General features: G+C 42.4%; 1 protein-coding gene across 2 annotated transcripts; it reads left to right on the forward strand.

Annotated features, from left to right (window-relative positions):
• The first annotated feature begins 2,074 nt into the window (after positions 1-2,074).
• LOC118396191 (carbohydrate sulfotransferase 1-like) lies at positions 2,075-8,610 on the forward strand. 2 transcript variants are annotated; one of them, XM_035790294.2, is made up of 2 exons: positions 2,075-2,545; positions 3,758-8,610. In XM_035790294.2, the coding sequence occupies exon 2, from the start codon at positions 3,791-3,793 to the stop codon at positions 5,081-5,083; it is 1,293 nt and encodes a 430-aa protein (XP_035646187.1). In that variant the 5' UTR covers positions 2,075-2,545; positions 3,758-3,790; the 3' UTR covers positions 5,084-8,610. The 2 variants fall into 2 exon arrangements, with proteins under 2 accessions (XP_035646187.1, XP_035646188.1); XM_035790295.2 differs by having other exon boundaries at positions 4,021-8,610.
• Positions 8,611-13,580: the final 4,970 nt, after the last annotated feature.

A 13,580-nucleotide genomic window follows, 5' to 3' on the forward strand; every position in this document is an offset into this window, starting at 1 on the left:
ATAGGAAAAAGGTACAGGTAGAGTGGTACGTGTAGGGAGGTACAGGTAGAGAGGTACAGGTAGAGAGGCCATGAGAGACCATGGGTGAAGGTATTTTCTTTTTGTTTTCAGACTTGGTGCTAAAAGGTCCAAATAATAATAAGATACTATAATAGGTACACTTTCTTCAGCTATTAGTTGCTATGGGTTTTGAGTTTGAGCTATGAGTTTTGAATTTGAGCCATGAGTTTTGATTTTGAGCTATGAATTTTTAGTTTTGAGCTATGAGTTTGAGCTTTGAGTTTTGAGCTATGAGTTTGAACTATGAGTTTTATGAGCTATGAGTTTTGACCTATGAGCTTTGAGCTATGCGTTTTGAGCTATGAGTTTTGAGTTTGAACTATACGTTTTATGAGCTATGAGCATACACATGTATTAGCTATACAGTAGGCACTATTACATTATTTTTCTGTTCTCTATGACAACTGGCTTTGTGCTCTGAACTGTCTGTCTGTTCTGGCTCGCAGCCATTCAGCTGCAGTCTAAGATTGCATCCTAAATGGCAGTAGTACACTATTTAAGGAATAGGGAGCCATTTAGGACACATTGAGCTCTGAGATCAGATCTAACCTCAACTGTTGGGACAAATTTTGACATCTCTCGTTTTTTTTTATGTAGCCAGACTGATGGAGTGGTGCTGATAATATCTCTTCTCATTCAGGCTCAATGATGTTGCCAGCCAGACCATGCTCATCTAATCCAATACTTACATAGGCATACTAAGTTTCAGTTTTGCTTCGTTGTTTGTTATTGAGAGAGAGCGAGCAAGAGAAAGAAGAGCGACAGTGTGTAAGAGAGAAAAAACGAGAGAGGGGGGAGAGAGAGAGAGAGAGAGAGAGAGAGAGAGAGAGAGAGAGAGAGAGAGAGAGAGAGAGAGAGAGAGAGAGTGAGAGAGAGAGAGCAAGAGAAAGAAGAGCGACAGTGTGTAAGAGAGAAAAAAAGAGAGGGAGAGAGAGAGAGAGAGAGAGCGAGAGAGAGCGAGAGAGAGAGAGAGAGAGGGGGAGAGAGAGAGAGAGAGTGAGAGAGAGAGAGCGAGAGAGAGAGCAAGAGAAAGAAGAGCAACAGTGTGTAAGAGAGAAAAAAAGAGAGGGAGAGAGAGAGAGAGAGAGAGAGAGAGAGAGAGAGAGCAAGAGAAAGAAGAGCGACAGTGTGTAAGAGAGAAAAAGAGAGAGAGAGAGAGAGAGAGAGAGGGAGAGAGAGAGAGAGAGAGCGAGCAAGAGAAAGAAGAGCGACAGTGTGTAAGAGAGAAAAAAGAGAGAGGGAGAGAGAGAGAGAGAGAGGGAGAGAGCGAGAGAGAGAGAGAAAAAAAAGAGCGCGAGAGAGAGAGTGACAGTGTGTAAGAGAGAAAAAAATTGAGAGGGAGAGGGAGAAGGAGAGAGAGAGAGAAAGAGAGAGAGAGAGAGAGAGAGAGAGAGAGAGAGAGAGAGAGAGAGAGAGAGAGAGAGAGAGAGAGAGAGAGAGAGAGAGAGAGAGAGAGAGAGAGAGAGCGAGAGAGAAAAAGAGAGCGAGAGAGAGAGAGAGCGAGAGAGAGACAGGAAAGAAAAAAGGCAGAGATTACAGAAGATCTTGTATTTTATACCTTGTGGTATTCACTCAGTTGTCACTAAAGCACGAACATTCTTTGCAGAGCAAATATCAATCAGATGTTCATTTTTTTGTACAGAAGGGCAGAACAGAATATGAATATGGTGATTTTGACAGAAAATGAATTCTTCTTCTGGCCCTTTAGTCTTACTATATAGGATAGTAATTTAATGTATTTCTCTCTCTCTCTCATTAGACCTTACCAATGCCTTGCATAAAATACCTGTCTTCATAGAGATTGTAACTCTCAGTATTTTACAAATGTATTAGAAAAGTTTCAAATAGCCTAGCATTTATAGAAAATACTCAAAATATTTTTAAAGAAAATACAAATACTTAAATAGGCATGTATTTGAACCCAGGTCTGCCCACGTAATCCATGTGACTGTAAGCATCGCAGACTGCAACATGTGCTTGTCAGGGGCTGTGGGTGGGAGGGTTGATAGAAGGATGTAGAGGTTTAGGGTGGTCCAGAACGCGCGGGCACTTATTGGCACACCTCACACACAGCCAAACCACCAACCTATAGCCTAAACTACAACATGCGCATTAGTCAAGGCAATCTGGAATAGCCTACACATCGGTGCGGTGGCGGCGGGTTTTGCGAAGGCTGCGGCATCATTCTCTAATCTGTTCTACCCTGTGTCTTGGAGTTTCATGTTCTTCTGCCTTGCAACTTTGACTTATTTTATCTCGATCTCATCCTTGTAAAACACGGACTGATTCTGATTATTCTACACGTGGGAGCAGTTACTGTCGTTTTGCTATTCAGACGCATGAGGGAAGAAGACGGGACAGCTGCCGTTCGATAATGTTTAGTCCAAAAATATCAGATTTTTGTGACGACATGTTTTGAACCGTTACATTGCTTTTCTATTGTTTTTCACGGACACCTTTTATTTACCCACTATGCATTTATGTGGTAAGAAAGTAGTTTATTGGATTATTTGGAGTTTATGCATTTTATTTATGCTTAAAATGTGTTTTGTGTGTATTAAGAAGAATAACATGGCCGTTATTTGGTCATTTCAAATATGAAAAGTGTTATTGAGGCTATGCCTAGACGTCTAGCCCATTTGTGTAGACTAATCATCTTCGAATGAAAGCGTATTCTGTTGCACTGCGGTAAATCACAGATCTCATCGCGCTGTCTGTCGTCAATTGTTCGTTGTCACATCTATCCCTTGCCAGATGTAACGTTGCCAGAGAAATTACAAGACGCTTTTCTACAGGTGCTGCCAGCCTTTTGTCACGATGAGTGACTGAAGGAAATTCAGACAGGTTTTTGCATTAGTCTGATTTCAATCACTGAATTCCTTAGTTTTTATTCAAAGGGAAAATAAAATACCACCAAACATTTACAAAGTAGCATAAAATGTTTATTTTGGACACATTTGAGGTGTATTTTATATCAGAAGAAAGCCACCAATATTGACGAACAACTGCTAGTTACGTTTATTTGTGTTTTAAATCACAATTTTTTAAAACTTGAAAGCCATTTTTCTTATCTGTGGAGTATAGATAACATTAGTCGAATAGAGAATACCATACAGTGTAAGTATATAGATGTACAATATAGGCTCAAAAGTATCCTTGACATAAACAATTGATAGTATTTTAATAAATTATGTTTTATTGATTGTATTACTGCCACTGGAGATCTGAACATGGTGAAGCTATTTTATATAAATGGTATCTACATAAATATATCCATTATCGACATTAGAATCTAAGTTATGGAATCTTAGGTCCTAGGAATCCTATAGTCTTTGATGTAGTATGTAATTGCTTTCTGTAATGTGGGGTTGCCTACAGCTCATAATACAGAAATGCTATGGACCAGAAAAACCAATAACAAGTAAACATCCAAACTGGGTCTGGTTTATTCTATTTGACAGTATTATATGAGGGTAAGGCCTTTAGTACAGTTCAATAAAACAACAGTAATAAAACAAATTGTAAGATCAACAAAGTAACTATCTAGGAAGAAAAAGTTTGGGATTCAAAACACTAACTTTTTAGTTTCATAGTGAGACTGCTGTATAAACTGTTTTGATGCTGCTTTCTGTTGGTGTTTGGGATTCTATACAGCATGAGTGTATCCCAATTATTTTGATTTGTTTTGCTCCACCAGGATCTGAACAGACTGTATCATCTATCTAAATGAATGAATTCAGCCATGCAATGTTCCTGGAAGGCTGTGATTCTGCTAGCCTTAGCGTCCATAGCGATCCAGTACACAGCCATCAGGACGTTCACAGCCAAGCCATTCCAGATGTGTCCAGTGACAATCTCCAACCCTCTGAACTGTGGCATGCTGGGGCAGGATGTGGTGGACTTGTCTTTTGACAAGCGGATCTGTGACGACTTTCTTTACTTCTCCTCCAATGTCTCCAGGAAGACCCATGTTCTCATCCTGGCCACGACCCGCAGCGGCAGCTCCTTCGTGGGTCAGCTGTTCAACCAGCACCAGGATGTGTTTTATCTGTTTGAGCCGCTCTACCACGTCCAGACCACCCTGCTCCCCCGCCTGTCCCGCAGCAGGACGGCAGGCGACACCAGGGTGATGCTGGGGGCTAGCAGGGACCTGCTCCGGAGCCTCTACGACTGTGACCTTTACTTCCTGGAGAGCTACATCAAACCCCAGCCGGCCAATCACAGTACAGACAAGCTGTTCCGGAGGGGAGCCAGCAAGGCTCTGTGCTCCCTGCCTGTCTGCGACGCCTTCAGTCCTGGAGAGTTGAACATTGATGAAGGAGAGTGCGTCAAGAGGTGTGGGGTTCTCAACATGACGCTGGCGTCGGACGCTTGCCGGGAGCGGCGCCATGTGGCCATCAAGACCGTACGGATACCGGAGGTGAGTGACCTCAGGGCTCTGGTGGAGGACCCTAGGCTCAACCTCAAGGTGATCCAGCTGGTTAGGGACCCCCGAGGGATCCTGGCCTCACGTATTGAGACCTTCAGGGACACCTACCGCCTCTGGAGGATCTGGAGGGCCACTGGGAGGAGGCCCTACAACCTGGACCTCACCCAGCTTACCATGGTCTGTGAGGACTTCCTGGGATCTGTAACCACTGGGCTCAGCAAACCCCCCTGGCTCAAAGGGAGGTATATGCTGGTCAGGTATGAGGACCTGGCCAGGAACCCTCTCCAGAAGACCAAGAAGATCTATGATTACCTGGGTCTGGTCATGGACAAGAATGTAGGAGACTGGATCCAGAACAACACTAGGGGAAGCAATGATCTGTCAGCCAAGCATAAATACGGCACTGTTCGGGACTCAGCGGCCAACGCAGAAAGCTGGAGGCTCAAATTGTCTTATGACATGGTTGATTACACACAGACTGTGTGTCAGCAAGTTCTACAGGAGCTGGGTTATAAGACTGTCAGTTCGCCCGAGGAGCTGAAAAATCTGTCTCTCACTCTCATCGAGGACAAAACTTTTGTACCTTTTTTGTAGAAAAGCAAGGGCCAATCACAACGCACAAATATTTTTGTTATATTTACATTGTTGCCTTCATTTCCTCTCAGATTTGCACTAAACCTCAGAAACCTTGACGACTCCTGTGGTAAGATTTAAGACCTTCAGAACAGCACAAGAAAAATAATTTGGGAATGCTGTTTTAGAAATTTCAGTATCAATGTTTTATCGATATTGAAGGGACACTAATGTCAGGTTAATTGACATGAACAACCTACAGTGAAGCACCATCTTACTTAAGATCCCTGAATGCTGACAGTTGCATTGACAAAAGTGAATGTTAATATTTGTACATCAAGAAAACTAGACCTATTGTACAATATTGTTAGGGAATGTACCTAATCATACCTTAACTGATAAATGCTGAGGTGTAGGCCCATGATAAAACCATGCAAGATACATTTGAATGTTGTAGTCAATTGAAATGGTGTTGTTTAAATGTTACCGAGGGTAACAATTAAGGGGTGGCGCTTTAATCGTGTTGAAATAGCTTAAGTGAGGGTTGTCAAATCCAACCTCACCAAAGGGTAATGAGTGCCGGACAACAGTGATTTTACAGAGGCGTCATCCCAAATGGCACCCTATTCCCTATCTAGTGCACTACTTTTGATCAGGGCCCATAGGATTTTGGTCAAAAGTAGTACACTGTGTAGGGAATAGGGTGCCATTGCAGACGCAAGCATAGTTTACCCTGATCATCCAAGTGTCAGCGAGGTGTTGGAAATGTTTAGTTCGACATCCCGGCCAACTACTGACGATGTGGAGCAGGCAGGCAATCGGAGACAGCTGCAGTGGCTGATTAGTCTTATACAGGTAAGCTAGCTCTGGTCTTCACAACATTATCAGGGTAGTGGAGTTTTCAATCTCTGGAAGGAATAGAATTGAACTGAATACAGTATTTTATGTTCCATTTGTCAACAGAAACTGACCATTATGCTGTCACAATAAGTGAGGAAGGCCTTTGTTATTATCTATCTATTTATTTATTTATTTAGAGTTATTACTTTACAAACATGTACTAAAATAACTTACATGAAACATTGACAGGCTGGGAAATGGCCTTACCCAACCCCCTTGGACTCCTCTGAAATATTGAGGTTGAGTTCTTTACTCCTCAAAGACACTGTTTTAAAACATATTTTCCTTTATTATTTTCCCTAAACCCTACTGTCCCTCCCCTTATTGGAGTAAATTAATGCACAACAACACTTAGCCTTCTACTTCTCGCTTATACATCCTATATACATCTTACAGACACAGTATATTACAATAGTTATCTATTGTTTGTTTTTTTGTCCCATCCTTCAACAACCCTCAACCCCTCCCATCTATCTCTGAAGACCATCCAGTTTTGGTTTCTATTTGCCAACTGTGCTGTTTCACAAAAGTTCTGAACCTATATACACTAACTTCCAAAAGTTTGGGGTCACTTAGAAATGTCCTTGTTTTTGAAAGAAAATCATATTTTCTTGTCCATTAAAATAACATCATATTGATCAGAAATACAGTGTAGACATTGTTAATGTTGTAAATGACTATTGTAGCTGGAAACGGCTGATTTTTAAAGGAATATCTACATAGGCGAACAGAGGCCCACTATCAGCACCATCCCTCCTGTGTTCCAATGGCACGTTGTGTTAGCTAATCCAAGTTTATAATTTCAAAAGACTAATTGATCATTAGAAAACCCTTTTGCAATTATGTTCGCACAGCTGAAAACTGTTGTGCTGATTGATTAAAGAAGCAATACAACTGTCCATCTTAAGACTAGTTGAGTATCTGGAGCATCAGCATTTGTGCCTTGAAGGCCAGCATCCTGGAGTTGCCTCTTCACTGTTGACGTTCAGACTGGTGTTTTGCGAGTACTATTTAATGAAGCTGCCAGTTGAGGACTTGTGAGGTGTCTGTTTCTCAAACTAGACACTCTAATGTACTTGTCCTCTTGCTCAGTTGTGGACCGGGGCCTCTCACTGCTCCTTCTATTCAAAAACAAGGAGTGATGGTTGGTGTGATGGTTGTTGATAATGGGCCTCTGTACGCCTATGTAGATATTCCATTCAAAATCAGCCATTTCCAGCTAACATAGCCATTTACCACATTAACAATGTCTACACTGTATGTCTGATCAATTCGATGTTATTTATATGGACAAAACATGTGCTTTTCTTTCAAAAACAAGGACATTTCTAAGTGACCCCAAACTTTTGAACGGTAGCGTACATTTTACGGACACAGTATATTTTACATGAGTTATCTTGTTGTTATTAGTCCCACCCTTCAGCTCCACTCAACCCCTCCCATCTATCTCTTAACCCCACCCCGTTTTCATTTCCTAGTCCCACCCTTCAGCTCCACTCAACCCCTCCCATCTATCTCTTAACCCCACCCCGTTTTCATTTCCTAGTCCCACCCTTCAGCTCCACTCAACCCCTCCCATCTATCTCTTAACCCCACCCCGTTTTCATTTCCTAGTCCCACCCTTCAGCTCCACTCAACCCCTCCCATCTATCTCTTAACCCCACCCCGTTTTCATTTCCTAGTCCCACCCTTCAGCTCCACTCAACCCCTCCCATCTATCTCTTAACCCCACCCCGTTTTCATTTCCAGCTGCCATATACATGCATATCCCACTGAGCTGTGATGTTTCACAAAAGTTCTGAACTTTTCTATTCTCATGTTTCTACAGATTGTAAATTAAAGCTACATTTTTTTGCCAAGAGTATTATTATATTATTGATCGATTGACTATGACTTTTTAAATCACCCAGCAGTGCTCTTTGCAGATTTAGCTCCATGTAAATGTTGCAATTCTTCAGCCATTCCTGAACCTGCAACCAAAGCTCCATATGGACAGTACCAAAACAAATGATCTAATGATTCTGTCTCTTCACAGCAAAATCTGCAGAGCTGGGATGGTTGTAACCCCCATATATATAACATTCTGTTGGTTGCAATAATTTTGTATAATCATTTAAATGAAAAAGTTTTGAATCCAGCGTCATTTTGTGTATCAGTTCATAAACCATGTGCCATGGAATCGGTACATAGAAAATCTCTTCCCAACTATTTTGCAATCTACACGGCACAGCTGTCATTTGTGGTATGCGTTTTTTATTCATCACAATTATCTATAACCAATTTTGGTCTTTAATGCAGGGCCGACAGACAAGTCCTTTATGTTCTCCCCCTTCCATTTTTGTGGTAATGCTAGAATTAGTTAGTTGTCATTTTGAATAGGGCAGACAATCCCATTTATTTTTGTTAACTGCATGTGTGACATAACTCCACCAGTCCTATTTATGATATAATTTACAAAGATTATACAATTTTTATTTTATTATCAATTAGTATATTTTGGTTTACCCATAATATTTGTTGTTGTAATATTTGTTCTGTCTTTTCTGGTGGATTAAAGTGAAATTGCAACCAACTTTCTTTGGTTTGTTTTAAAAATAGCAATATTTTTGAGTTGATTTCATAAAAAAAATGAAAGTGAGCGGTTGTAATCTGAATAAAGGGAAAAAGGCCGTTCTTGAACATGGGGTCAGACATTATTAATAATCTGCTAGAGAACCAGTTTGGATTTAAGTATAACTTTTGTATGACTGAAGCCTTTAGTGAGAGGTCCAATGTTTTAATATTTAATCATTTCTGCCCTCTGAATTCATATTAATTATAAAAATAAGACAGTTTAAGTTGCCTTTCCAAATAAAATGTAATATTTTTGCTCGTGCAATTCAAAAAACAAGTCGCTAGGTGTAGGCAAGGCCATAAGAAAACTGTGACGTGAATAAAGAGATAATCAGGGTGATTTCAAAAAACAAGTCGCTAGGTGTAGGCAAGGCCATAAGAAAACTGTGAGGTGAATAAAGAGAATTTAAAGAGATAATCAGGGTGATTCAGGGTGAAAAAACAAGTCGCTAGGTGTAGGCAAGGCCATAAGAAAACTGTGAGGTGAATAAAGAGATAATCAGGGTGATTTAAAAACAAGTCGCTAGGTGTAGGCAAGGCCATAAGAAAATAGGTCAACTGTGAGGTGAATAAAGAGATAATCAGGGTGATTTAAAAAACAAGTCGCTAGGTGTAGGCAAGGCCATAAGAAAATAGGTCAACTGTGAGGTGAATAAAGAGATAATCAGGGTGATTTAAAAAACAAGTCGCTAGGTGTAGGCAAGGCCATAAGAAAACTGTGACGTGAATAAAGAGATAATCAGGTGAATGATTCAGGGTGAAAAACAAGTCGCTAGGTGTAGGCAAGGCCATAAGAAAATAGGTCAACTGTGAGTGAATAAAGAGAGGGTGATTTAAAGAGCCATAATCAGGGTGATTTGAAAAAACAAGTCGCTAGGTGTAGGCAAGGCCATAAGAAAATAGGTCAACTGTGAGGTGAATAAAGAGATAATCAGGGTGATTTAAAAACAAGTCGCTAGGTGTAGGCCATAAGAAAAGGCCATAAGAAAATAGGTCAACTGTGAGGTGAATAAAGAGATAATCAGGGTGATTTAAAAAAACAAGTCGCTAGGTGTAGGCAAGGCCATAAGCCGTGAATAAAGAGATAATCAGGGTGAAAACTGTGAGGCGTAAGAATCAAAGAGATAATCAGGGTGGGTGATTAGGCAAGGCCATAAGAAAAACAAGTCGTGAATAAAGAGATAATCAGGGTGATTTAAAGGTGTAGGCAAGGCCATAAGAAAATAGGTCAACTGTGAGGTGAATAAAGAGATAATCAGGGTGATTTAAAAAACAAGTCGCTAGGTGTAGGCAAGGCCATAAGAAAATAGGTCAACTGTGACGTGAATAAAGAGATAATCAGGGTGATTTAAAAAACAAGTCGCTAGGTGTAGGCAAGGCCATAAGAAAACTGTGACGTGAATAAAGAGATAATCAGGGCAATTTTTTCACAAATAGACAGGTATTTTCCAAGATCTTATCTATTTTTGATAACTTTCTATGAAAATGTATTGTTGTGAGATCATTTATTTATTTTGGGATATGAATACTGAGCAGGGGCACAACTTCCACTGGGGACGGGGGCATGTCCCCCCACATTCTGAAATGGCATTTTTGTCCCCCCCAGTTTTATCATTGGAATGTGATACAAAACGAGGCATGTCTCTAATTATCTGTGTATATTCCTGCCAAAACACCAAAACCCACTCCTCAAGATGACTAAGAGGCAGAGAGAGACAGCAGATAGAGAGGTGAGGAGACAGAGAAAGAGACAGGTAGAGAGAGAGAGATGCAGGGAGAGAGAGAGATGCAGGGAGAGAGAGAGGGGACAGATAAAGAGACAGGTAGAGAGAGAGATGCAGGGAGAGAGAGAGTGGCGGAGAGAGAGGGGGAGAGAAAGAGACAGGTAGAGAGAGAGAGAGAGGGGGCGAGAGAGAGAGGCAGAGAGAGGGGGGGGGAGAAAGAGACAGGTAGAGAGAGATGCAGGGAGAGAGAGATGCAGGGAGAGAGAGATGCAGGGAGAGAGAGAGTGGCGGAGAGAGAGGGGGAGAGAAAGAGACAGGTAGAGAGAGAGAGAGGGCGAGAGAGAGAGAGAGAGGCAGAGAGAGAGAGAGAGAGGGGGAGAGAAAGAGACAGGTAGAGAGAGAGAGATGCAGGGAGAGAGAGAGATGCAGGGAGAGAGAGTGGCGGAGAGAGAGGGGGAGAGAAAGAGACAGGGAGAGAGAGAGTGGCGGAGAGAGAGGGGGAGAGAAAGAGACAGGGAGAGAGAGAGAGAGAGAGGGCGAGAGAGAGAGAGGCAGAGAAAGAGGCAAAGAGAGTGACGAGGAGAGGGAGAGAGACAGCGAGAGGGAGAGTGAGGGAGAGAGCGACAGAGAGAGGGAGAGACCGAGAGAGAAGAGGAGAGAAGGAGAGAGAGCGGCAGAGAGAGGGGGAGAGGGAGAGAGCGAGAGAACTGTACTACAATATGAATGGAGGAGAACAATCTTTTCTCACAATGATTTTATTACAGTTGTTAGGTACAGGAGTACAGTTCTGTTCTTAGTTTTGTGTCACTGTTAGACTCCTGAGGAAAACGAGATGCCCAAAAGGAGCCTATCATACCTAGCTGGTACAGAAGTCATTGTCAAGGACGTCTGATACTTCAACAAAAGCTAGTGTATAGAGTAACACTGGTCTTTTATACACTGAACACTGATCTCAAACCAAGGTTTACTTACACTTCCCTATTTTTAAATAACCAATCAGCAATCAGGATTAGACCCACCCATTTGAGAAATTGGCATAATTGACACCTATAGGGATAAAGTGTGACCTTATGCAATGCTTCTGCACTGATAAGACCTATCAAGTCAACGTGATTGGCTGTGAGGGGGCGACAGAAAGCATTGAATACTGTGGTTCTGTATGCATATCTGCAAGATCCGATTATGCCCATTTCATGTTGTCCATCACCAGGGATATCCCATAACGAGTACGTCACTACGGACAGGAATGGAAACCATGTCAGTAAGAGACACAGCTGTTAGACGAGGGCTGACAGTAACACCAGGAGATCCAACTCCACCTGTCGTCTGGCCGACGTGGTGATTTGGTACAGTGCACAGCACAACACAGGAGAGAGGAGGGAGATGCTGGAGAAATTCACATTCAGGCAGAGTCCCAAATGACACCCTATTCCCTTTAGAGCGCCCTGTTTTTGACCAGAGCCCATGGGGCCTCTGTATAGGTAATAGGGTGCCATAGGAAATAGGGCCTCTGTATAGGTAATAAGATGCCATATGTAATAGGGTTCCATAGGCAATAGGGTCCCACGGGCAATAGGGTGCCATAGGCAATAGGGTGCCATAGGTAATAGAGCGCCAAAGGTAATAAGGCTCCATAGGTAATAGGGGCACCATATGTAATAAGACGCCATAGGTAATAGGGTGCCATAAGTAATATGGTTTCATAAGTAAAATGGTGCCATAGACAATAGGGGCGACATAGGTAATACGGCGACATAGGTAATAGTGTTCCATAGGTAATATGGTAATAGGGTGTCATAAGTAATAGAGTTCCATACATAAAAAGGGTGCCATAGGTAATAAGGTGCTATAGGTAATAGGGTGCCATGGGAAGTATGGCCTCCGCATAGGTAATAGGGTGTCATAGGTAATAGGTGTGAAAGGTAATAAGGTCTCTGTATAGGTAATATGGCGCCATGGGTAATAGGGCACCATAGGAAACAGGGTGCCATAGGTAATAAGGTGCCATAGGTAATAAGGTCTCTGTATAGGTAATATGGCGCCGTAGGTAATAGGGCGCCATAGGAAATAGGGTGCCATAGGTAATAGGGGCGCCATAGGAAATAGGGTGCAATAGGTAGTAGGGCCTTTGTATAGGTAATAGGGCGCCATAGGTAATAGGGTGCCATAGGTAATAGGTGCCATAGGTAATAGGGCACCATAGGTAATAGGGCACCATAGGTAATAGGGCCTTTGTATAGGTAATAGGATGCCATAGGTAATAGGGCCTTTGTATAGGTAATAGGATGCCATAGGTAATAGGGCCTTTGTATAGGTAATAGGATGCCATAGGTAATAGGGCCTTTGTATAGGTAATAGGGCGCAATCTGGGTTTCATCCTCAGTGATAGAAGGTGTGGTGCTGACTGTGTTGCAATATGCCACTGAACAGATTATAGAGGCATGACCGAAGCTGAAGTCAACCACACATCCACAGCCAGATGGAATAGAAACTGGAAAGTACATTATTTCACACCAATGGAGTAGTTGAAAACAACCCACCCTGAACCTCTTTTCACATCTCCTCTACTATCACTCTTCTTAGTACACAGCAGACAGCCACCACAGCAGACAGCCACCACAGCAGACAGCCACCACAGCAGACAGCCACCACAGGAGACAGCCACCACAGGAGACAGCCACCACAGGAGACAGCCACCACAGGAGACAGACACCACAGGAGACAGACACCACAGGAGACAGACACCACAGTAGTTAGACACCCCACCACAGCAGACAGACACCACAGGAGACACCCCATGTCACGTTCGTTATAAGGATCGGACCAAGGCGCAGCGTTGTATGCGTACATTCTTATTTATTTAAAGAATGAACACTGAACAAACTAACAAAATAACAAAACGAACCGTGAAGCTATACAAACAAGTGCTGACAGGCAACTACACATAGACAAGATCCCACAAACACCAAAGGGAAATGGCTACCTAAATATGATCCCCAATCAGAGACAACGATAAATCAGCTACCTCTGATTGGGAACCATATCAGGCCACCATAGACATACAAATCACCTAGACCTACAAAAACTCTAGACATACAGAAAACCCTAGACAATACAAAAACTAGCGTACCCACCCTAGTCACACCCTGACCTAACCAAAATATAAAGAAAACAGAGATATCTCTGGTCAGGGCGTGACACCCCACCACAGAAGACATACTCCACAAGAGACAAACACCACAGCAGATAGGCAGCCACCTAAGACAGACAGACACCACAGG

The sequence above is a fragment of the Oncorhynchus keta genome, chromosome 17, assembly GCF_023373465.1.
Source record: "Oncorhynchus keta strain PuntledgeMale-10-30-2019 chromosome 17, Oket_V2, whole genome shotgun sequence".
NCBI classification, from domain to species: domain Eukaryota; kingdom Metazoa; phylum Chordata; class Actinopteri; order Salmoniformes; family Salmonidae; genus Oncorhynchus; species Oncorhynchus keta.